Source organism: Capsicum annuum, chromosome 9, assembly GCF_002878395.1.
Source record: "Capsicum annuum cultivar UCD-10X-F1 chromosome 9, UCD10Xv1.1, whole genome shotgun sequence".
In the NCBI taxonomy this organism is placed as follows: domain Eukaryota; kingdom Viridiplantae; phylum Streptophyta; class Magnoliopsida; order Solanales; family Solanaceae; genus Capsicum; species Capsicum annuum.
In genome coordinates, this window is record NC_061119.1 from 105,589,104 (window position 1) to 105,615,998 (window position 26,895).

The following is a 26,895-nucleotide window of genomic DNA, read 5'->3' on the forward strand; positions in this document are numbered from 1 at the left end:
TGCGAAAATTCGTTATTTGTCAAATTATCAGTAAGGTATTTGATTAACGGATTATCTTTCCCGGGTGAGTCGTACAAAACCCGTTCTTATTAGATTGCAAGATCGGAGGCTGGCGGTAAGCCGCGGCCATCCAGACCTATAATACAAGAAAATCGAAATATACAAGAATTTCAAATAGCTTATTGACTGTAAAGAAGAAACAATCTTTTACCCAAGAAAGGGGCCTCTCTGAATTCAATACATACTTATGTTGAGCCCATGTGTCTAGCGGTTCTAACCGTGAAAAGAAAACGCCCTTTTCAACAACTTTAATGGGCTCTTGCAATGTTGAAATGTTTCGTCAAAAGAATGAAGAACTTCTCCCTCCTTTTTCAACATTCTATTTTTCATGTCTAACAGAATATGTGGCATGCTTGGAATCTGTGATCGATGCTCTTACCAATAAAAAGGTTACTTTTGTAGTGCAGGTATGTTTATATGTATTGGAAAAATTCTTTTATAGGACCACCATGCTGTTTAATCTTGGAAAACATGTTCAAAACAAATCTGAGCCCCTCCACCCCACCCCACCAATTAAGTGGGAGGAAGCATCCCTGTTTCGTTTGCCAGCATGGAAACACTTCCCTACTTATTTATCCATTTGCACTGCTTTATTTGAATGTTAGCATCTAACTTGCTATGTGTTACTTTCTTGTGCGATCTAATTTGAAGAACATCTCTTGTTTTGCCACTGGGATACTTCTCACCAGTTGCAATCAAATATGCTAGCAACCACCAGGAAAAGCTAAACGGTCTTATACTTCTAAATCCTCCGGTAAGGATTAGTCAACAGGTAACTGGAATCATAACATGCATTTATTTGCTGAACACTTTTTTGTCATATTCTGCAGATAACTTTATTATTCTGCAGATTTTGGAATTGCCGGCAAACTCCAGGATATAGATCATAATATGGTTTTCTTGTTCTCTGTCCAACCGTGTTTTTCCTTGGCTGTGGAGGCCTTTCGTAATTCTATGTTTCTTGGACCTTGCACCATATTTTTCTTTTGCTCTTTTCCGTCATTCGAAATATAGAACTGTCTAATGTCTTAGATTAAGTTACTCTTGATTCTTTAACTTCTTTTTCTCCTTCAAATTAGTTGAGTGAAGACATGTTCGGATTCACTAATCCATTCCTTTTCTTGGTTTAATGAAGCTAACTGTAAAACATGCCAATCTGCCGTCAAGCTTATCTGTTCTGAGTAACTTCTTGTTGGGCGAAATCTTGTCAGGTAGAGGATGCAAATATTTTCACTTCTATTCTGCTTGCTGCCATGCACGGTTCTCTGCAAATTTTCTGCACTCATCCTTGGTTTTAACTATCGTGCAATCAGGACCCTCTTAGAGCCAGTGATAAAACATTGCTGAGTTATGGTCCATACCAAATCAAAGAAGATGTGGCAATGGTTTACAGTAGGCCTTATCTCACATCTGGTTCTGCAGGGTTGGCATTAAATGCGATAAGCAAGTCAATGAAAAAACAACTTAAGGTGCACGTTTTATCCATGTATTAATTTTCTAATTAATTAGTTTTCAGGCACTGCCACAGGTCAATCTACTCACAGTTTTATTTTCAGTGGTTACCAGAAAAGTAATACATAACCAAAAGTATATCTTCTCAGTGCTAGCCGGCTAGGATTTTGTTTGTTTCTTTTAGTCTCCTCCCTCGTCTGCTTTTCACAGGACCTGCCTCGAAGGACCGAGGTAGGTGTGCTGTGCTTTTCTTCTTCTTTCACTCCCTATTCCATATTGTGGCTTTTCTTTTCTTTGTTATTTTCCAACAAAGGCAGTTGGCTGAGGGCCGTTGCCTAATCTAGACTCTGTCAGGTTCAAAAATGATGATTGCGTGAGAACTTTCACTGCTCATACAAAGGTGAAATAAGCTAATACCAGGGAAAGCCAGAAAGATATCTTTGATATCGGAGATGCAACAGATAAACTTAGCTTATGATACATCAGTGTGTGGGTGTCAATCTGTTTCTTTTACATTGTTCACCAGCCCCACTTGGACTGAAGGAATTGGTCTAATGTATATCAAATTCATGGGCTACAAATTCTTATACATCTGTTTGAACTTGCTTACAATTTTGGGTTTGGAACACACATTTTATCACAATTATTTCAACCGTTGTTTCTGTTCATTTCAAACGAAAACTTTAAAAAGATGTAATCTAGAATCCACAAAAAATTGAGACTTAAAAATCTAAAATCTAAAATCTACTCCCTCCGCTTCATTACTTGGTCCTGTTAACCTGGCACACCTGTTAAGAAAGTTTCAATTAGAGGTGTATTTTACTAACTAATATTATTAATGATCCTATGGAACTCTAAATTTGACTATTACTATTTTGTGTAGTTATTTAATACTAAGGGTAGTGCGGAAAAAAAAAACTGTTGATTTGCCAAGATGGACAATTAAAATCGAACATCTATTTTTGATATACGGGCAAGTAAAATAAAATGGAGGGAGTATTTAAGAATCTAAATTTCTCAATTCAGATTGTAATGGGTATGTGTTGTTGAGGCTTATATTTGTCAACAGAAATTCCATAAGTTGATTATGAAAAAACAATCAAATTCTCGTCTTCCTATTAGGTCTGTAAGAGGATAACAAAAGATGCTAGAGTTCAGTTACTTTAGTCTCTCTTCCTCTTTATTTAAAGATTAGACCTCTCTGTAACGGTCCCTCGCTATAATGGCATTTCACTATAGTGACGTGATTTTCTCTACTGACTTTTCATGTTACATTTTACGTCTCTGTAACGTCATTCTACCTATATCAACAATGAGGTTTATTATAGCGACACTCTTTGTAAAATTACCCCTCTATAACAACATACTCAAATATTATGTAATATTAATATTTTATTAAAAATATATTATGTACTGTATAAAGTAAAATATTAAAATATTTATGATAATCACCATTAAACTATGCAAATTGTAAGCTTTTTACTGAAGTTTTTCAACCGTTGGTACTTTAGGACAAGATAACTTTAATGCCTAAAGTTTCCTTATCTAATGAGAAATCACTTAGGTGGTAGCCATTGAATATCCTTTTGCTGAAAATTTGGACAAAAATCTTGCTGAAAATTTGGACAAAAATCTTCATAAATTCAAGCGATATATTGTCACTTAGAGATTTGAATTCACGAAACAACCTATAACTTCAGAATTCTTGCATCAAGTTTGAAATATTTAAACTTGCAATTAATTTTAAAAGCATATGTTTCTTAGATTTTAATTCTTTGTCGGTATGATATATCTAGTAATGAATTTTTTAGTAATGTATTAGTCCTTTCAATAATAAAATATGAAAATCAATTGAGAATTTAAATTTAAAAAAGGGGTACCTCGGTGTACTAAAGCTACCGCTATGCGCAGTGTCCGGAGAAGGGGCACACCACAAGGGTGTATTGTACGCAGCCTTATCTTGTATTTCTGCCAGAGGCTGTTTCCAAAGCTTGAACCCGTGATCTCCTGATCACATGGCAGCAACTTTACGAGTTACTCCAAGGCTCCCCTTCAGAGTTTAAATTTAACAAGTATTTTATTTTTGTTTATAACATAAAAAGTACAAAGAAGTAATTTTTCATATTTTATTTAACATCTAAGTGAGAGTTGAACATCAAATGCCACTATAAATGTATAACATCACTTCTCTGTAGTAACCATGAATTTTCCGGACAACCGCTGCCACTATAGAGAGGTTTAACCATATTTTGGTCTAAGACTTCTTTTTCTGCTTTATAATGGGCAGGGCTATGTTGAGGAGACGAGAGCAATACTTATGGACAATAAATGGTCAATCCAGCCAGCAGTTTGCTGGGGACAAAGATACCGCTGGTTAAGCTTTGATGGTGTTCAAGATTTCTGCAAGGAATCAAAGCATCAACTAGTTGAACTTCCTATGGTAATGACACTATTGCATGACTTTTTTTCTTGGAAATAGTATTACAAATGCAGGGATTGCTTTCGGGATGAAAATCATATTCTTGAAAATGCCTTCTGAACGGGGACTTCTGGTCATTTGAAAGAGCATCGCTTATCAGAAGTTGATTTGTATTGAAAAGCTAAATATTCTTTATATATTTCTTGTGTTTCAATGTGTTGAAAAGCTAAATCATATTCGCTCATTGCTGGAATTGTTGGAAAAAGAAGCAGCACTTCGTAATTGTCATAAGATCTGATCTGGATTAAATGGGTAGTCCATCTGTTAATATTTGTTAATTGTACAACATGATGTATATCTAATATTGTGATGCTGGATGAGATTACATTAGAAAATGGATAAATCTCATTTTTAAGCTGCTTGATAGCTTTGTATTTTCAGCAATTGTTTCAGACAGAATGAACTACATGGTGAAAATCATAAGTTACTCTGTCTGAATTATTCTATTTGTTTTTATACATGATTGGATCATATAGAAATTGATAATGTCCCTCTGTTATCACGAGCACTTGAAGTCCATAAGAATTATCTCAGCTTTCCAAATTCAGCTTGAAGACAGAGGAATAACCGTAATTTGTGTGTCTCAGCAAAAAGTTGGAAAACGCAGCCCCTTCAATCACTTTTTTGTTTCACAGGTTGCTGAAAGGGATCAACCCAACATTGGTCTTCTCTGGCAGCTTTTTTCCATCTATTCTTGAATATTTCTAATTCAACAAGAGATTGTTTCCACACCTGCAAAGTGACTTAGTTTATCATAACATGGAACGGAACTTGGTCTTACTAAATAGCCATGTGTTAAGCTCCATAAACAATTTAGCATTAGAAGATTATCTTATTGCATTGTGCCTGTGGTGTAGATTATACTACGACAAGCATATTAGAAAGGCATCGGCAACTGCAAGGGAAGCTACACTAGGTTCTTTTTGAAGAGTTGATGGAACTTACAGCATTTGTTGCATCCGATGGATGAGATTCTGGCAGTCCCTGCGGTGATATTTCAGTTAATTCATTCGATTCAAGCAGTTGATTGTTGAAAGCTAGTTTTGGTACATACCATTTTGTTTGGTGAGCTTTCCTGTTTCGGAGTTTACCGTTGTGCTAAATTACTCTTCTACATAGAAAGACAATAGTTAGGATTTACTGAAGAGAGGAGATGGAAATTTGTTTCCTTATTCAATTGTCTTGCTGGACATACCACATTTTCTGCACCACGTAGTGTTGGAAGACCATGATAAACCAAATATTCTGAGTCAACAACGCCAATATTAGTGGTTCGGTTCCCCTATCAAAAATAGCTACAGATCAAGCAGGAGAGTAGACTTTTTCTTTTTCTTATATTTATTAATGATAATTTTTGGAAAAAAAGTAATTGATGGTGCAGGAGCTGAAACCTGCACACAATATAAGAGATGAAAGTCCACATCCCATGCATGAACGAAGTCATTCTGGAATGTCAAACTTACCATTTACAAAATTCAATAACATCTAGTATTACAAGTCAATTAGATTTATTAATATCTGAACCACACCTGAATTATGTACCAGGCACAGCGCCACAATGCTCTTGAAAAAACAGGAGCCATCATTTCCACCCACCTGCATGTGCATTACATCTTTATCAGGAATTTAGAATTCAACGATGGATGGGAAAGATGTGAACTGAAACACAATTCTTTTTGCCCAATAATTTAACCCAGTGCATGGAGGTTCAGTACTGTCTCCATAGCACCTCCTTCCAGGACCCTTTATATTTATTGTCGTCCTGTTTCAACCATAAAAGTTTTTACAGTTTGCAATATTTACAAGAAAGCCTTCCAAGAAGATCAATTTATTACTGATTAACCTGTTACTGATCATGAGAGTAATACCTGTGCACTCTTGATCCCTTTTTTGGGGCTGTAAGTTCGTGATAATTTTGTGATATCTGCATCAATTGCTGGCTGTGATATCTGAAGACCTCCTTCTTTTGTTATTGATAAATATCTGCGGTAAGATCCAGGTGGGGATTATTTTGCTGGTTGACATCAATGCTCTTACTATAAAGATATATTGCATCTTTTTGTATATGGGCTTAGCCCTATAGTTACCGTCCAGCATTGAAATTTTCAACTCCAAGATTTTCATCCCACAGGAATATGTACGCATGCTTTGCAACAATATCTGGGTGTAAGAACCTCTTGGCAAACCACCTAAAGTAATAAGAGAATATAGAAGCAGTGTCATGGTCAGAGGCGGAGCCAGCCTAGTAATAGGGGGTTTGTTCGAACCCTCCTTCGATGGAAAATTATACTACTAATACATGGTTAAAATGACTTATGTATATATTGTAGATATTGACCCCCCTTCGGTGAGTTTTTCTTTAGATTTTGAACCCCCTCAATAGAATTCCTGGCTCCGCCTCTGGACTCATATGGTCACCACTCTTTTTGAATTTCAGTTATTACTGTTAGAAGTAGTAGAGTTAATTGAAGAGAATAAACGGCTAGGATTAGATGAGAATTAGTGAACCTTAAGGGTCCAGATGATGCCAGCTTAGCCCCAAGGCTATTAAAACACAACAACCAGGAGAGAGAAGGCAAGCAATTACCGGTATTTTTCTCACTTTGTCTTCTTGCAGATTCCCTCTTTTCTTCTTCTCCACTCCTTACCCATTTCTAATATATATCTTCTTTTACTGCAGATCTCGAATTCCATGACGGCTTTTTAGTTAAATCTAGTTTCCAATTCCATTTAGTTTTTCATTCCTGTAATTTTGAATTCCATTTAAGTTATATAAAAAAATCAAAAAATTGTCCCAAAACAAATTGTTTCCTTCTTATTCTATTTCCGTTCAATAGAATTAGAAGGCTCGATCATATCAGTGACAACGATCTTCTGAACTATTTTCTAATATGGTGGATGGTACTCGTGCTCAAGTGGTAGATGCTAAACTTGCTCGGCATGATGAAGTGTTAGACGATCTCACTAATCACTATCTTGTTTTGAATGAGACGCAAACAGGTATTAGGGGTACACTCGAGCTGATTTTAGATCGTTTAACTACCTTGGAAAGGAGGCAAAATTGAGGTCCAGCTTCAGACCCAGCTTTGGGTGAAGGAATCTTACCCATGCCTGCTCATGATTCTCGTTTCAATAGGCCTTAAGGTATGCCAGTTCCTATTCCCAAATAGGAATTGCCAAGCTTCGAAGGTAAGGAACCCAAGGTATGGTTACACAAATGTGAAAGGTACTTTAGCTTGTATAGAATTGCTAAGAACCAAAGAGTTGAAAGTGATGCATTATATTTGAATGGTTTAGTAGAAACTTGGTATAATTCCCTTGTGCTTAACTAGGGTTTGGTTACTTGGGGGGTCTTTATGAAAGAGATATGTATCAGATTTGGTGAAGTTTTAATGGAAGATATAGTGGAAGAATTTAACAAACTCACCCAAACTGGTACTGTTGATGAATATCTAGGTAAGTTTGAAGATCTCAAAGCCCAAATGATCATGAGGAACTTTGCCCTGAATGAGTCTCATTTTTTATTTAGTTTTATAGGTGGTCTGAAGGAGGAAATTATGTTTGCAGTCAAGATGTTTAAACCTATACCCCAGTGTTGTTATTGAACAAGCTAGATTGCAGGAAAAGGCTCTTCAGGACTGTACAAAGAAAGAGCATCTTTATGGCTAAAGTTTATACCTCTGTGGCTAGTCTGTAGCCAACAAACCATCTAGTGTCACTCCAATTAGCAAGCCTACTCCTCTTAGACTCACTCCTGAGGTTTATGAGCATAGGAAAGCTAACAAGTTATGCTTCAGGTATGGATACAAGTTTACAGCTGGGCATCAATGTAAAACCAAACAACTTAATTTCATGACAGGGAAGAACCTGAGATACCTGAAATGTTAGAGAAGTTGCTAGAAGCTAGTGATATGGTTTTTGAACTTGATGACCCATAAGAAATACAAAAAACAGTATATTTAAGTGCATTATCAGTCAATAGCAAGGGAGTGAAGTCCATCCTAGTGGCGGGATCTGTTAAGAATAAGAAGTTATCAGTATTGGTGAAGTATTAGTGAACTATGGCAGCACTCACAGCTTTTTGATGAGCAAATTGTGCATGACTCGGGCTATGTAGCTGTTTATAGCACTCCAATAAAGGTCACAGTAGCTAATGGTAATTATGTGATGTGCTACACTATTTATGCTGGCTTTACTTAGAAGATGGGGTGAAAGACTTTCCAAGAAGACTTGAGGATCATTAACTTGGGAGGTTGTGATTTAGTGATGGGAAATGATTGGATGAAGAAATATAACAACCATTCTAGTTTGCAATGCATCTCTTTTGAAGCCTTATATGGTTTCTCACTCCCATAACTATCCATGGGACTCTTATTAGAAACTATGGTTCCTACTGCTGATGATGCAATCATGTGGAGACAACAAATGTTACATCTCTTAAAGAATAATTTCCATAAATCTCAAGAAAGAATGAAGTTGTTTGCTAACAAAAGAAGATCTGAAAGAGTGTTTCAAGTAGGAGATATGGTTTATCTGAAACTATAACTATATAGACAATCTTCCATTGCTGGCAGAAAGAATTTGAAATTATGTTCTAAGTATTTTGGCCCTTATCAAGTGATCAGCAGAGTGGGGCCAATTTCTTACAAATTGCAGCTACCACCTACTTTCAAAATATGTCAGTGTTCCATGTTTCTTTGCTCAAGAAGAAGTTGAGTAACCATGTTGTTGTCCAGACAAATCTGCCTATCACTAATGAGGAGGGTCAAATGTTGGTGCAACCTACTACTATTCTACAGAGACAATTGGTCAAAAGAGGTAACTCAACTATTGTTAAGGTGCTTGTGCAGTGGTTTAACTTGGCTTTAGAAGATGCTTCTTGGGAGGACTCTGATGATCTCAAGGCAAAATTTTCAAATTTTGATGCCAATCCTTGAGGTCAAGGATTGAATAAAAAGAGGGCAGTATGTCATAGTCACCACTCTTTTTGAATTTCGGTTATTACTATTTGAATAGTAGAGTTAATTGAAGAGAATAAACGACTAGGATTAGATGAGAATTAGTGAACCTTAAAGGTCTAGATGCTTCCATCTCAACAACTAACAGCTTAGCTCCAAGGCTATTAAAACACAATAACTAGGAGACAGAAGGCAAACAATTACTGGTATTTTTCTCACCTTGTCTTCTTCCAGATTTCCTCTTTTCTTCTTCTCCTTTCCTTACCCATTTCTAAATATATCTTTTTCTTCTTCTATTGCAGATCTTAGATTCCATGACGATTTTTTAGTTATATCTAGTTTCCAATTTCATTTATTTTTCATTCTTGTAATTTTGAATTCCATTTTAGTTATATAAAAAGCCCAAAAAATATCCTAAAACAAACTATTTCCTTCTTATTTTGTTTCTGTTCAATCAAATTAGAAGGCTTGATCCTGACAATCAGCTAATGCTTTTACCAACACACCCAGTTCCCAATTATGGGTTCATAAGTTCCGTACAACCTAGTTTTAGATTGAAGGTTATTCTCACGCTTGGATTGCTCTTTTCTTAGAAAAATAATATTTTTTTGAGAAAAACATACTTTCTTTGAAAAGAAGGATATTTGGTAAACTTGCAGAAGTAATTTAAAAAAAAAGAAGTAGAAGCAGTTTTAGAAAATTTCTGCTTTTACAAAAAAAAAAAAAAGCAGAAGCAGAAAATTATTTTTTTCATGAAAAAAATATCTTTATCACACACACACATATCCCTTGTTAATTAATTAGCATATCTTATAAGTTTAATTAAAGTATGATTTTAAAATTTAATACTTCACATTTACATCATAATTCTTTATTTCATTCAATGATTTATATATCATTATTTTATTTTTCACTCATTTTCTTTAATTAAAATTAAAAATATCATTGATGAAGATATATTAAGTAATTTTTAATTAAATAAAAATAAAATTTTAATCAAAAATATTACAATAGATATTTAAAGTTAATTTTCTCTGTAAAATGATTTTAGTAGTAAAAATCTATTGATACATGTCCTTTTTGATCATTTGTCTCTCAAAAACACTTCTTGAAAAAGATTATTCAAACACAATCTGTTAATCAAAAACACTTTTCAAATGAATTTATCAAATACAATTTTTTTTTTCAAAAGCACTGTTCTAAAAAATTACTTTATAAAAGTGCTTCTCAAATAAGTAATTTTTTAACTGCAATCTCATACGGGCTCTATATATTTTGATTTGAGAACAGACACTCTCAACTCAGAACCTACAGTGTCAAAATTTTGGATATAAAAACTTTTAGACCATTTAGTTTGATTAATAGCAGAAATGTGAATAACAGTGCTACTCCATTCTACATCTTTCCGTTCACCCACTACGCCATCATAATGACAAGAATAATGAGAAAATTAGTATATGAAAATTACAAATGAGATAGAAAGTTGTCTTAATCAGAGGTTGGGATAAGAAATGTGGATAAATTATGACCTCTCACCTTCTTTACAATTTCATTTATATTCTATTTCTGTTTAATTCCAACTGTCACTCATAGCTAGTAAGCTCATCGTTGATTTTGATTTCTGCAAAAGAAAAAAAGAACAGAACTGCCTCTAAAAGTCAAGGCCATTAAGAGACCAAGAATGTTATAATCCATTGTCATTCTAATCTGTAACTGAAAGAAAGAATATTTATACATAATCCATATTATTATACCCTATTATTTGGGGGACTACAAAGCAGATGCATCTCACTCATTCTATAATATAATGCAACAAAATAGTAGTATAAAACTGTTAGGATATACTATTAATCATGTAATTTGTGTTATAGTATTATATTTTTATTCCATGCAAAGACTATTTATTATATTAATAAAATCTTTATTTGAATAGATCGTTGTGTTAACATGTGTGTCCTTTACTTATATAGTAGACAATTTTGTGTATGGAGTATTTTAACTCATGCACGGAAGATTAATATTGTCGGTTCTTATAAGTAATAAATTAACGTTCACAATCAAAGATGAGGTAGGACAAATATCTTGATGATTGCAACACAAGATTAAATATAATTTGATCTTAATTATGGGAGTGGCAATATTCTGACTTCTTGTGCTAGTACATTTTGTATGTATTGAACAGACCAATTAGAGATATTCGTTTATGTTCTGAATATTAATAAACGATTTCTCTAGACCATTACATGTACTTATACTCTTCATCTTAATATAATTATTATGATCTATGTGGTTTGTTTTGTCGTTTTAATCTATTAAAAGGTGAGACTCTTTTGTGGGTCAATATATTCCTGATAGGTTGAATGATGACGAATCACTTAGTGAAACATTAATTAGTTGATAGAACCATGTCTCGGACTTGAGATAGAAGACACCCCTTTATGGTTGCTTGTAAGTTTTCACGTGAAAACCCTGCAGGTGAATTTTGTATCCATCATGTGAAATAAGTTAAGCATTATAAATAAAGGATTAAATTAATTAATGAGTTAATTTTTCACAGAATTTAACTTAATTGATTGGTGTTGGTAATTCTAACATGCGGAGTTAAATAAGATGTAATGGTAGATTTTAAAATTAAATCGAGGAGTGCAATTACATATTTTTAGTGGAATAATTTATAATTTATTATGATATGATAATTCTTTCATCACCAAATTAATATCATAATTGGAAACCTCACTTAATAAATCTGCGGTCCCTGTTATACCTGATTAACTAATCAATTTTGGAAAAGAAAAAGAAACTTACTAGAAGAAGTAATATTATTTACTGGTCTTCTGGAAGGAAAATAATATCTTCTGACTTTAAATTGTTGAAAACATTTTGGACAACCAAAAGAGGCCTAAAACGTTTTGGACAACTAAAAAGGCCTAAAAAGTTTGCCTCTTAATTTTTTCTTATTTATGAGAAAACAAGAATAAATAGGGTTTAGGGTTTAGAAGATAATGTGAATTCCATCTTTTCTTTGATTCCAAAAAGACTTGCCCACACAAGTTTGATAAGTAAAGGTTAAGTCAGGCAGTAGTAGAAGACTGCAGAACTGAAGGTCAATGTATTGAACGATATTTGTGAAAGCTTCAAGAGGTAAGTTTTCTAATTCCCGTTTTGATTATGTTATCTAGATTATATGTAAGTTATTGACCCTGTAGAATTACTGCTTCCACTGTGTATGTTCTAACAATTGGTATCAGTAGTCTTCTTACATATGCTAAATAATATAAAAGAAATTACATGATTTGTTGTACATATTTCGGATAATAATTGTATAAATCATGTTGTTGTTGGCTGTTTTTCATGTTTTTGATATCATGTTGTTTCTGGCTGTTTTTCATATTTTTGATGATGTTATTGATTCCAACAGAATTTAAGTTTATCATCAAGAAAGCATAAATCGATTTTTGCATAGTTTTGTGAAAAGTAGTTTTGTAGATTAAGTGCAAAATGATGATGAGTCTCAACTACGACCAACTATAGTCGTTACTCACTGTATGAACAGTATTAGTAAGGCCAAGCAGTGCAGGAAGCCCTGCTGTCCCTCACAACAGTTCGGCTAATAATTGCTGATTTGGTCGATTTTAGAGTTTTTCAGTTTTTCGATGAACTTCAAATGACCTAAAATTTGGTACGTTTACTGAAAATGACCCATTGAACAATACTCACAATAAATTATGATCCAGACTATCTTTTGACCATTCGGGGTCGTTTTGATGAGTTTTTGGGCATTTTTATGTTTTTTGGAAAAATTAAAAATTCTGAAAAAATTATTTTTTGCAAACTAGTGGTGATAGGGATCATTCCTTATGATTTTCAGTGGTTATTAACAGTACATAATGTAAGTTTACATGTTGACATCAGTCATCTTCTCCATTGGATAGACTTTATATTGTAATACTATTTTGTAGTCTCTTATTTTTGATGACTTGTATTAACTTTTCAACTAAGTTACATGTTGGTTCAATGGTACAGAGACTTATGAAATGTGATATTTATCTAACTTAAATCAACAGTTGACTCTCCAACTGAGTTGGTTCTCTTTCATTTAAGAGATAAAATATCTGATATTACATGTATATTTGCTTAAATGGTTAAGTTTCCTTAACGATTCTAACTGTTTATGTGCATGGTTATATGTGTGATGTTTTTTTGAACAATTTTATTATTCTACAATATGTCTAATGATCTATTTTAATTCGATTATATAATAGATTAACCATGTCTCCATTCAATCCCTTAACTTCTATCCTGAATCAAAATAAATTAGAAGGCCCTAACTATGTGAACTGAAAATGTAATTTGGATATTGTTCTTACTGCTGAGGGCTTTAAATTTGTACTGGATGAGGAAGGTCCTGTTAAGTCGGATGAACCCACTGATGATGAGATTAAAGCCTACGATAAGTGGGTCAAGATGATGAGATAGGAAAATGCTACATTCTTGTCTCTATGCCAAATGTGTTACAACATCAATAACAATCCATGACTACTGCCTATGATATGCTTGAATCTCTCAAATAAATGTTCGGAGAGCAAAATCGTGCTGCAAAGCAGACGACCATGAAATCTCTTTTGACCACAACAATGGTTGAAGGAACTTTGGTAAGGGAACATGTTCTTAAAATGATGAGTCTATTGAACGAGCTGGAAATTCTTGGTACGGTTATTGATAAGGAGTCTCAGGTTGAGATGGTCCTACAGACTCTGTCAGACAGTTTTCAGCAGTTTCTCTTAAATTATAACATAAATAAGATGGAATTATCTCTTGCGAAACTGTTGAATGAGCTGTAAGCGACAGAATCTATCAATAAGCAACAAGCTCCTCCTGCGGCATTGATGGTTGACAAACCTTTGTCTTCGACTTCTAAGCCAAAAAGCAAAAAGAAAAAAAAGAAGAATCCTCATAAGGTTTCAGGTGCTAATGATGGTGTGGCTAAGCCTAAGGGCAAATGCTATCATTGTAAGCAACCTGGTCATTATAAGAAACAATGTCCCGGCTATATAGATAAGATGCAGAAACAAGGTACATTTTTTTCATATGTTGTTGAAATATTTTTAGTGGCTGTTTCTACCTAATTTGGGGCTATAGATTCTAGAGCCACTAATCATATCAGCATATCTTTGCAGGTGTTTCAGGAAACACAACGCTAAGTAAAAATGAACTGAACGTTTTTCAAGCAAATGGGGAACCAGAACCGGCCTTAGCTATAGGAAATATTTCTATTCCGTTTATTAGTTCTAGAATTTTAAGACTGAATAATGTTCTTTACGTATCAAGTATAATGGATGTTGGTTACAATACTTATTTTGCTAATAATTGTGCAATTATTAAGTTTGATAAGCATTTTATTATTTCTTCTCCTAGAATACATGATTTGTTTGTATTTGATGTTTCCCATGATATGCTACAAAAAAAAGAACTTAATAGTGTTGATCAATCACATAAAAGAAAACATCTTTTGGAATTGAGTGAAACATACATATGGCACTTACGTCTAGGTCATATTAACTTAAATAGGATCTCACGGTTGGTTTCTGATGGACCTTTGAGTTCATTGAAAGTGGAGGCACTTCTAATTTGTGAATCCTGTTTAGAAGGTAAAATGGCCAAGAGATATTTTTCTTCCAAAGGAAATAGAGCCGATAATAAGTTAGAATTAATTCATACTGATTTGTATGGTCTAATGAATATACAAGCAAGATATGGTTTTGGGTATTTTGTGACTTTCATAGATGATTACTCGAAATATGAATACATTTATTTGTTGCGCCCTAAATCTGAATGCTTTGAAAAATTCAAAGAATTTAAGATGGAAATAGAAAAGCGGCATAACATATCCATACATTACGATCTGATTGTAGTGGTGAATACCTTTCTGCAGAGTTCATTAAATACTTATCAGAATCAAAAATTGCATCTTAATATTCTGCCCCGAGAATACCACGATAAAATGGTATGGCAGAATGCCGAAATAGAACTCTTATGGAAATGGTTAGATTAATATAAAGTTATTCAGATTTACCCTTTTCTTTTTGGGGTTATGCATTAGAAACTGCAAATTTTATTTTGAACTTGGTTCCTTCAAAATCAGTACCTTTAACCCTATTTGAATTGTAGAGTCGGCGCAAGCCTAGCCTATGGCATATTCGGGTTTGGGGTTGTCCAACACATGTGCTAAAAGAAAAAACTGATAAGTTGGAATCTAGGTTGGATATCCAAAAGGAATAAAAGGGGGTTTATTTTATTGTCCTAAGGAACAGAAGGTAATTCTTTCGACAAATGTCAAATTTCTTGAAGAGGATTATTTAATGAACCATGTTTCTAGAAGTAAAATTGTTTTACAGGAATTGAATAATAGAATAACAAATAATGAAACACAAGAACAAATTTCAAAAACTATTATTAACATACCATTCCATCCACGTAGTGGGAGAAATGTCAATAGGGAAGAGGTTGCACAAGAGCAAATACTTGACATTACACTACCTCAAAGTAGTGGGAGTAACGTCGAACAACCTATAATTATGGAGGAAAATATTCAGGATAATGTCGATGAACCTATCATATTACAGGAAGACATTGAGGGTGTTCAAAATTTAATTTCAAATATAGTAGATCCTGTAGTGACTAGTCGTCGTAGTGGGAGAATTATTAGAAAACCTTTATGGTTTTCACTCTTGGGAGAATATAATGATAGAATCCCTGAGGAGCCTAATATGAAACTTCTTAATTACGCCGAAGTACTACATGATAAAAATGCTAAAATATGGATTTCTGCTATGAAATCTGAAATGGAGTCTATGTATTCCAATCAAGTCTGGGAACTTATAGAACCACCTACGGGAGTCAAACCCATTACATGTAGATGGATCTATAAGAAAAAGAGAGGTGTGGATGGAAAAGTGCAAGCTTTTAAGGCTAGGCTTGTTGCGAAAGGGTAACTGATTTTGAGGAAACTTTTTTGCCGATAGCTATGCTTAAATCCATTAAGATTCTCTTATACATTGCTGCTCATTATGAGTATGAGATTTGGCAAATGGATGTCAAGACGGCTTTCCTAAATAGAAGTCTTGATGAGTGCAATTATATGGCACAACCAGAAGGTTTCATGGAAATTGGTAATAACATAATTTTTGTAAACTTAAGAAATTCATTTATGGTTTGAAACAAGTATCTAGAGCATGAAATATTTGTTTTGATAATTCGATTAAGACTTTTGATTTTAATCAATGTGAAAATGAGTCATGTGTTTATAAAAAATAGGATGGAGATAGAGTAGCATTTTTGATTCTGTACGTAGATGACATTTTCCTCATAGGAAATAATGTGAGTATGTTGAATTCTATTAAGGAGTGGCTGTCCTCGTGTTTTGATATGAAAAACTTAGGAGAAGCGACTCATATCCTTGGGATCAAGCTTATATGAGATCGTAAACAAAGGATATTAGGCTTATCTTAAGCACTTTATATTGATACTATTCTTGCAAAATTTAGCATGCGAAATTCCAAAAAGGGATTACTTTCTTTTAGGTATGAAATTACTCTATCAAAAGACCAGTCGCCTAAAATGATTGATGAGATAGAGAGAATGAAGGCGGTCCCTTATGCTTCTGCTGTAGGGAGCCTCATGTGTGCTATGTTGTGCACTAGACAAGATATTTGCTTTGTTGTTGGCATGATTAGCAAATTTCAGTCTAATCCCAGACAAGAACATTGGATGCGGTTCAGCATATAATCAAGTACCTTAAAAGGACTAGGGATTACATGCTTGTTTTTCACTCTGGAGATCTTGTACCTATTGGGTATACTGATTTAGATTTACAGTCGGTTAAGGATTCTAGAAAATCTACCTCAGGATATGTGTTTACTTTAGGAGGTTGAGCCACTGTTTGGAGGAGTATCAAGCAATCATGTGTTGCCGATTCCACAATGGAATCAAATATGTAGCTTCCTCTGAGACGGCTAAAGAGGCTTTTTGGCTCGGTAACTTTTTGAAAGAGCTTGGAGTTGTTCCTTCCGTTCAAATACCACTACCACTTTATTGTAACAATAGTGGTGCAGTTGGAAACTCGAAAGAACTACGAAACCATAAAAGAAGTAAGCATATTGAGAGAAAATATCACTTGTTTGGGAATAAAAATCATAGGAGTGATGTGAGAATTTTGAAGATTGAGTCAAAGAATAATTTGACGGACCCATTTACAAAGGGCTTAACCCAGAAGGTTTTTGATAAGCATATGGAAGAAATGAGTGTTAAAATTATGCATTCATGGTTATGAGTCTAAGTGGGAGATTGTTAGGATATACTATTAACCATGTAATTTGTGTTATAGTATTATATTTTCATCCCACGCAAAGACTATTTATTATATAAATAAAATCTTTATTTGAATAGATCGTTGTGTTAACATGTGTGGTCTTTACTTATATAGTAGATAATTTTATGTATGAAGTATTTTAATTCATGCACAAAAGATTAATATTGTTGGTTCTTATAAGTAATAAATTAACGTTCACAATCAAAGATAAGGTAGGACAAATATCTTGATAATTGCAGCACAAGATTAAATATAATTTGATCTTAATTATGGGAGTGGTAATATTCTGACTTCTTGTGCTAGTACATTTCATATGTATTGAACGGACCAATTAGAGATATTCATTTATGTTCTGAATATTAATAAATGATTTCTCTAAACCATTACATGTACTTATACTATTAATCTTGATATAATTATTATGATCTATGTGGTTTTTTTTGTGGTTTTAATCTATTAAAAGGTGATACTCTTTTGTGAGTCAACATATTCCTGATAGGTTGGATAATGATGAATCACTTAGTGAAATATTAATTAGTTTATAGAACCATGTCTCAGACTTGAGATAGAAAACCCCCCTTTATGTTTGCTTATAAGTTTTCACGTGAAAACCCTGCAGGTGGATTTTGTATCTGTAATGTGAAATAACATAAGCATTATAAATAAATGATTAAATTAATCAATGAGTTAAATTTTTCAGAGAATTTAATTTAATTGATTGGTGTTGGTAATTCTAACATGGGGAGTTAAATAAGATGTACTGGTAGATTTCGAAATTAAATCGAGGAGTGCAATTACAGATTTTTAGTGGAATAATTTGTAATTTATTATGATATGATAATTCTTTCATCATCGAATTAATATCATAATTGAAAGCCTCACTTAATAAATCTGCGGTCCCTGCTATACCTAATTAACTAATCAATTTTGGAAAAGGAAAAGGAACTTACTAGAAGAAGTAATATTATTTAGCGGTGAGAAAATGGTCAAAATCCCCCCAACCTTTACCCCAAATCCCAACTACACACTTATACTTTGCGAGGGTCATATAACCCCCCTAAACTATTTTAAAATGAAATTATTACCCCCCAACGCTGACATGGCGTAATTAAGTATTATTTTTATGTCTTCGTCATTTCTTCTTCTTCTTCTTCTTCAATTTTTCTTCATCATCTTTGTTTTCCACTTACGCTTCCTCTTTCTATTCCTCCTCTTCTTCTTCCTCCCCCTCCTCTTCCTTCCCCTCTTCCTCCGCCTCCTCTTCCTCTTCCTCCTCCTCCTCTTCCTCCTCCTCTTCTTCCTCCTCTTTCTCTTCCTCTTATTCCTCCTCCTCTTCTTCCTCTTCCTCCTCCCCCTCTTCCTTCCCCTCTTCCTCCTCCCCCTCTTCCTTCTCTTCCTCTTCCTCCTCTCCCTCTTTCTCCTCCTTTTCTTCCTCCTCTTTCTCTTCCTCCTCCTCTTCTTCCTCTTCTGTCTCCTCCTCCTCCTCCTCTTCTTCTTCTTCTTCTTCTTCTTCTTCTTCTTCTCCTTCTTCTTCTTCTTCTCCTTCTCCTTCTTCTTCTTCTTCTCCTTATCTTTCTCCTTCTCCTTCTCCTTCTCCTTCTCCTTCTCCTTCTTCTTCTTCTTCTTCTTCTTCTTCTTCTTCTTCTTCTTCTTCTTTTTCTTCTTCTTCTTCTTCTTCTTCTTCTTCTCCTTCTCCTTCTTCTTATTTTTCTTCTTCTTCTTATTTTTCTTCTTCTGCTTCTCCTTCTTCTCCTTCTCCTCTTCCTCCTCCTTCTTCTTCTTCTCCTTCTTCTCCTCCTCCTCCTCCTCCTCCTTCTTCTTCTTCTTCTCCTTCTTTCTTCTTTCTTCTTCTTCTTCTCCTCTTTCTTCTCTTCCTTCTCCTCCTTCTTCTTCTCCTTCTTCTCATCCTTCTTCTCCTCCTCCTTCTCCTCCTTCTTCTTCTTCTTCTTCTTCTTCTTTGATTATTATTTTTATTTCTTCTTCTTCAATTTTTCTTCTTCTTCTATTATAGTTATTATTTTTCTTTCTTCTTCTTCTTTTTCTTCTTCTTCTTCATATCTTCTTCCAACAACTCGAATTACGTGAGAATGTTGAGTCAATTTAGATTGAAAATTTTGAATTAATTTTTGTGTTAGAATCATTCCTTAGCTCCCCTAAAATTGATTAACATTGAGAATGTTGAAATTCATCAAAAACAAAGTCATCGGAATTTAAATTTTGCCGGCGCTATCACTGTCCAGCGCCGATGGACATCAAATTTTGAATGTTGAAACAATGTCAAATTTGGTGAAAATCGAATATTTTTGGACATTAATTGTTGATTTGATTTTGATAAGATTACCTATCGTGTGAATTCCATATGATTCATTATTCCATTGAAGAAGAATAAGAAGAAGCTATTGAAGAAGAAAAAGAAGAAGAAGAAGAAATAGAAGAAGAAGAAGAAGAGAAGAAGAGAAGAATAATTGAATGGTATATGATGTGGAATTAATTATTTATAGTAAAAAAAGTAATATGACGTGGAATTACGTGGAATGACATGTGGCAGCGCATGTAGACCACAAATTAAAATAAAATATGGGTATGGGATTTTAGACGGGTAGATATTCCACTTTAATATAGTTTGAGGGGTTAATAGTTCCATTTTAAAATAGTTCAGGGGGGTCATAGGACCCCCGCAAAGTATAAGTATGTAGTTGGATTTGGGGTAAAGGTCATTTTCTCTTTACTGGTCTTCTGGAAGGAAAATAATATCTTCTGACTTTAAATTATTGAAAACGTTTTGGACAACCAAAAGAGGTCTAAATTATTTTGGACAACTAAAGAGACCTAAAAACGTTTGCCTCTTGATTTTCCTTATTTATGAGAAAACAAGAATAAATATGGTTTAGGGTTCAGAAGATAAAGTGAATTTCATATTTTCTTTGAGTCCAAAAAAACTTGCCCACACAAGTTTGATAAGCAAAGGTTAAGTCAGGCAGTAGTAGAAGACTGCAGAACTGAAGGCCAAGGCATTGAACGATATTTGTGAAAGCTTCAAGAGGTAAGTTTTCTAATTCTCGTTTTGATTATGTTATCTAGATTATATGTAAGTTATTGATCCTGTAGAATTATTGCTTCCACTGTGCATGTTCTAACAAAAACAACAAATTTAATATCTCGCACATTACACAATTTACGCTGTTTTTAAAATCAAAGTTTTTTTTCTTCAGAAAATTAAAGGTAGAGAGATAATCAGATCCCATAGACTAACCTCACACATCCTAGGTTTCATCATTATGAAGGATTCGACCATTTGGCATCTTTTTACTTTCTTTATGAAGTAAAACAAGAAGTTAAATTAACTCGAGCGAGATCCAGTAGAACTATGAAACAAAATTTATTGTTATATATATATATATATATATATATATATATATATATACTAAGAGAAATTTGAATTGATGAAAGTAGAAGATGAACTCTATTATATATTACCTCTTTACATTAAGTGATAATTAATTCGCTTTCTTTTAAAAAGGCAGCGGAAAACAGAATTGTACAAGGTATTAGGCAAGTCCAATCTAACGATTTCGTTTTCTTAGTATCAGAATTTGAAACCATGGGATATATGGGAAAGTTAAAAGGCTGGTGCAATTTCTAGCCCAATATATATATATATATATATGATAAAGAAGGATGGCAGAGGATGACACAACATTTTATTTAGAAATACAATATTCCAATATAATACTTAATATGCTTTCAAGAATCAATGGAGGTCAATGGAAGATAGTAGTGAAAATTTGCTTCAACTATAGAAAAAGTAGAAAAAGGTTGGCAGAAAGTAGAAGTGTTAACAGATTTTGTGCGACCTTCAAGGTAAAGACAACAACGACTGGACTTGTTTTTTATTTTTTATTCAAGCAAAAACTATCCTTGAACTATTTGAAATGAAGCAAAAATATCCTTCATTTATTTTTTGACTCCAAAATACCCCTTCATTTATTTTTTAGCTCAAAAATACTTCTCTGTTTGTCTTTTTGAATCAAAAATACCCCTCACTTGAACAGTGTACCACCAAACATACATGTGAAAAAATTATTACATGTTCGGTCCACGTCAGCATCCCATTTACAAAATAAGGTCAAAACTAATCCTGAACTATTCAAAATGAAATAAAATACCATTATGTTTGATTTTTGCCTACAAATACCTCTATTTATTTTGAGTCACAAATACCCAACTTCAATTAAGTACCACCTAGTACACAATGTGGAAGAAAATTACCACATGGCCATGCCACATCAACATCCCATTTAATATCCAACCAACCCACTTAACCATAGAACTTAACATTCCATTTAATACTTGTACCCAATCAGTCTTCAAAAAATTTGATACGTCTTCACTTAAACTCTCTCAAAAAAATCTATACATACTAGGAATTTTGGGGAGAAAGAAAGCCTTAATACATTGGTTGAACTCTCCATATCCTTTGATATGAAAAAGACGAGTCAAGTTTCAACCCATGTACTAAGGGCTTTCTTTTCTCTCAAAATCTCTAGTTTGCATCAATTTTTTTTTGGAGAGTTCAAGTGAAATAAAGAGTGGATTTATATTTACCCTTTACTTATGAAGACCTATTGAATGTTTTGAAGATATATCAAATACGTGTATTAAAAGGGTTGTTAAGTTGGATGGTTAAGTGGTTCGGTTGGATATTAAATGGGATGTTGACGTGGACTGACCACATGATAATTTTTTTTTGTGTGGTGTGATTGGTGGCCTCTATTAAAGTGAGGAGTATCTATGATCCAAAAAATAAATTGAGGGGTATTCTTAAATGGAGGGTATTTTTCAGCCAAAAAATAGAGAGTATTTTTGCTTCATTTTGAATAGTTCAGGTGTGCTTTTGACCCTTTTTTGTGAATGAGATGCTTACGTGGATTGACCATGTGATAATTTTTTCCACGCGGTGTGCTTGGTGGCACTCTATTAAGGTAAGGGATAGTTTTGAGCCAAAAAATAAACAGAGGGGTAGTTTTGGGCCAAAAAATAAATGGAGGATATTTTTGCTCTATTTTAGATAGTTCAGGGGTATTTTTGACCCTTTTTTCATTTTTTATTATTTCCAAATTAAACAACTAGAAAATTATTTTAATTCATAAAAAAACCCTTAATTTAAAAAAAAATTACTCGTACCTAATGTTCTATAAAATTTAGAGCCATCTTATCCATTTAATTTTGTGAGTGATATATTCGTTCTAAATTTCTTATAGCTAGCAAGCCTTAATCAACTCAACTACAAGATTGGATCAACATAGACTACAATTATCAGCTATCAATAGGAGCTTAATTTGGCAATGATCAACAAATAAAAATATTGTGGAGAAAATTAAACAAACGGAGTTCTTTAAGTCACTTTTTAACTTTTGGTGACATTGTCTAAGGTTAAGGTCAAAAGGTACTAAAAATCTGATTAAGTTAATTGGGAATCAAATTAGTATTTTCAAAAATTATTAATCTTTTTCAAAATATAAATCAACTCACAACTTATTTAATATGTAATAAAATTAAGAGACCTAATCATTTATTCTCATTCTCATTTAGTTTTATTTAGTTTTAAAAAATAATTAATTTTTCTGTGAAAAGCTCAATCATTTCATATCTACTTTTTCCCAATAGATTGCCTCTGATGGCATAACAGATCACCGCTGCGGCCATCTCCGGTGACTATCAGGTGCTTAAGAACTCATATTTGACTTTTACATCCTTCTTTCTTCTCTTGTAGTCATCAATTTCTCTCTCTCCGGAAGTAAAAACTTCTCTTTTTATCGGTTTTTAAAAAGTTAGGGACTTTTAGTTAATGAAGGAAAATAAAAATTTTAGTTGTATTCTCTTCAAGTGTGGGTTAATAATTTTGAGATTTGATGCTCAAAAGAGAAAGAAGAACCCAAAAAAAATTCTAATTTGTGCTATTTATTCTCTTAACCTGGTCGTTGATATAAATATGATAACTTTTCTAAGTGAAACATGATTTTGTTATAGTTGTTGTTGCTCTTATTCTCGACTATTATGGTAAAAATAGTAAAACTTGAATTTTGATTTTTTTGAAGATATCTGTTATGATAATATTATCTTGTTGTTTGTATTATTATATTGAATCACTTCACTTGGTGTTTGTTGGTGTTGCCTGTTTTGTTGGTGTTGCTTGTGTTTTTAGTTTTGTTTGTGTCGCTGGTGTTGTTGGTTTTCTTGGATTTCTTGATTTTGTTGATTTTGTTAGTGTTGATATTATTATTGGTGTATTAGTAAAAATATTGGTGTTGTTGGTATTATTGGTGTTGTTTGTGTTCTAAGTGTTGTTTGTTTGTATGATATTATTGGTGGGTGTTGTTAGTATTATTGGTGTTCTTTGTGTTATTTATGTTGTAGGTGTTGTTTGTGTGTTTGTTGTTATTTGTATGTTTGGTGTTGTTGATGTTCTTGATTTTCTTGGTTTTGTTGGTTTTAGTGGTGTTGTTGTTGGTGTTGGTGTTTTTGGTATATTGGTAAAAATATTAATGTTGTTCAAGTGGTGATATAGCTTGTTATTGATATTATTGTTGTTGTTGTTGTATTTTTTATATATGTGCATGGTAAAAATATTACCCAAGAGGTGTGTAATATGTTGCAACAAAATTAAAATCTATTGGAATATATTAATCATCTGTTGGAAACAACTATACGATCTATTGATTTATTGTCATGTTGTTTCCAACAAGTGACCTATCTTTTGCAACAGATGAGTCATCTGCTAGAATAAATTAAAATAGTCTTGCTACTGGTTTGATTTCTTCCAACAAATGACCCATCTGTTGTAATAGATAAATTAGCTGTTGGAAGAAATTAAAACAATCTTGCCACTAGTTTGATTTCTTTCAACAGATGACTCATCTATTGCTACAAATGGGTCATCTGTTAGAAGTATTACAACAGATGACTCATCTGTTGCATTAAACGAGTCATCTATTGGAAGAAATCAAACCAATTTTGCTACTATTTTGTTTTCTTCCAATATATGACCTATCTATTGCAATAGATGTGTCATCTATTAGAAGAAAGCAAAACTATAGAAAAACTATTTTGATTCTTTTTGGCAGATTAACCATCTATTTCAATATATGAGTCATCTCTTACATCAGATGGATCATTTGTTGAAAATATTATAGTATTGTGTTGTATTTATTAAATTTACTTTTACTCTTCTTTTAATGATGCATAAATCAATTATAATATTTTTTGTTATTATTATACCCCAAGATTTTCAATGATTTTATTTTGTTACTCTCATTCGTGTTTAATAGAAATTTGTGAGTTAAATTATGATAAGGAATGATGACAGGACCATTAGGAAGAATTTCAGAATTTTTGAAACACGTTTCGGATTATTTTGGGACCCCAAACCAGTGAGGGTTTGTGATAAGAGCATGCCATGCTCTGGGATTACTGCGAAAAGAGTGTGGCATGCCCTGAGTGTGCCGTGATGATGGCTTGCCATGTTCCTGAAGTGGTGCGATAAGGACATGCCATGCCCAAGGGCACAGAAATGCCAATATAATTTTTTTCTGTTTTCTTCATGAGCTTTTTGATCTTTTACCTATTAAATGACTTTTCAATCATGAATAATGTAATTCCCACTCTCATAACTCAGATTAAATGACCTCTCTACTCCCAAAACCCTCAAGAACACAAAAGAAGAGTTTTTTGCCAAAATTCAAGCTTTCAAGGTTCCAATTCTAGTTTCCCTCAAGAAACTCACTAAGTCTAGGTATGTGGGGTTTGAACAAGTCTAACCTTCTATCCTTGTTCCCAAAAGTTGAGTTTTTATCATGAATTTGAGAGTTTGGTAACTAGAGTTCATACCAATTTTACTTATGCTTGAGTATATAATGTTTCATCATGAGTTGCACATTATTTTGTATATTTTTCATGCTTATTTAAGTTTTATCTACTAAAGTGATCTCAAGCATTACGTGTGACATTTTGATATGAAGTTTCCATGAGTTGAGAAAAGATTATAATTTGAGAAATAAGTACTCAGCTTAAAAGAAGTTCAAATTTACTAGTTTTAGATACAAAAATATTGCAACATAATAACAATTTCAGCTTTGATTATGATATCAGATAAGCTATGACGTTCACATAAGAAGTAAAAGTTTTGAGATAAAAAAAGAAGCATATTGTGTTTTAAGACTTATTAGCTCATATACTTATTTTAAGGTGAACTTCATAGGTACTACCTATCAACAACAACATAAAATACTATCCCTTCCCCTCTTTGTCCTAGGCAAATCCAAAATAATGTCCATAGAAATATCAAGCCAAGGGCGTAAGGGAGTGTAAAGTAGGGTATACAATCCTTAAGGGAGAAGCCGCAATTTAGCAATTCTATAATCTACACACTGAATACATACTTATGCAAAATGATCACATATTTTTGGCCAGTAAAATTATTCCTTAAGGATTCCAAGGGTTTTGTCAATTGTAAAGTGACCAATCATACCACCATTGTGTTCCCCAACAAACAATTCTCACCATGAACTAAAGGGAACACACCATCTCTTAGCTTTGAACAAAAACCATCAATCTTAGAATAGGGTATAAAAGACCTATCCTTAATCGATTGTTTCCTATCCCATTTTTCACAATCTTTGAAGATTGGTGCAAATTTGGGGTCCTCCAGGTACATTGTTTTCAAGCATTCAAAACCTATTAATTTAGAAGACAATGTGTTGATTAACATATTTTTCTAGACAATGCATCGACTATCACATTCTCTTTTCCCTTTCTTGTATTGAATTACATAGGGAAAAATTTCTAGAAATTCTATCCACTTGACATGTCGTTTGTTCAATTTATCTTGGGCCTAGAGGTATTTTAATAATTCATGGTCGGTTCGAATCACAAATTCCTTAGGCCATAAAGAAGTGCTGCCAATTACCCCAAGCTCTAATCAAGGCATACAACTCAAGATCATACATAAAGTAGTTCAAGGTTGATCCTTTAAGATTTTGCTAAAGTAAGCAATGGACTTATGTCATGCATTAATATGGCTCTAATGCCTATCTTTCTAGCATCACACTCTATTTTAAACATTTTATCAAAGTTGGATAATTTCAACAAGGGAGCAAAGCTAAGCATTTCAAAGTTTCAAAGGCTTTGTCTTGATCATCACCTCATTTGAATGGCTTATCCTTGAGGATTGCCTTGGTCAGGGGAGTGGTGATGGTGTTAAACTCTTTGACAAACCATTTGTAAAACTAGCTAGCTTCATACTTCACCAATAGATTTTGGAGTTGGCCAATTCTTGATAGCGTCTATCTTGGACTCATCCACCTCAACTCATCTTGAGTTTATAACATATCCCAAAAATACTACTTCGTTTACACCAAAAGACCATTTTCAAGATTAGCATACAATTTTTTTTCTAAGCTCATCAAAAACACTTTGTAAATGTAAAACATGTTCATCAAGGGATTCACTATACACTAGGACATCATCAAGGTAAACTACCACATATTTTCTAATAAAAGGTTTTATGACATGGTTCATTA

The 26,895-nt window shown here is 33.3% G+C and overlaps 1 protein-coding gene and 1 pseudogene across 1 annotated transcript; one reads left to right on the forward strand and one right to left on the reverse strand.

The window, feature by feature from the left end:
* The first annotated feature begins 311 nt into the window (after window positions 1-311).
* LOC107841288 lies at window positions 312-4,195 on the forward strand. The gene is made up of 5 exons (XM_047396290.1): window positions 312-466; window positions 733-814; window positions 1,196-1,266; window positions 1,367-1,529; window positions 3,800-4,195. Exons 1-5 carry the CDS (start codon window positions 312-314, stop codon window positions 3,989-3,991), a joined length of 663 nt encoding a protein of 220 aa, XP_047252246.1. The 3' UTR covers window positions 3,992-4,195.
* A 286-nt stretch (window positions 4,196-4,481) lies between these two features.
* On the reverse strand, window positions 4,482-20,920 carry LOC107841287 (annotated as a pseudogene).
* Between the last annotated feature and the right edge of the window lie 5,975 nt (window positions 20,921-26,895).

What these genes read in the sequence shown, in the direction of transcription:
- LOC107841288 (XM_047396290.1), top strand. Translation starts at nt 312, where the DNA reads ATGGGCTCTTGCAATGTTGAAATGTTTCGTCAAAAGAATGAAGAACTT. An exon ending in TTATACTTCTAAATCCTCCG is followed by an intron (nt 815 to 1,195) that starts GTAAGGATTAGT and finishes GGTTTAATGAAG; the next exon opens with CTAACTGTAAAACATGCCAA. An exon ending in CAATGAAAAAACAACTTAAG is followed by an intron (nt 1,530 to 3,799) that starts GTGCACGTTTTA and finishes TATAATGGGCAG; the next exon opens with GGCTATGTTGAGGAGACGAG.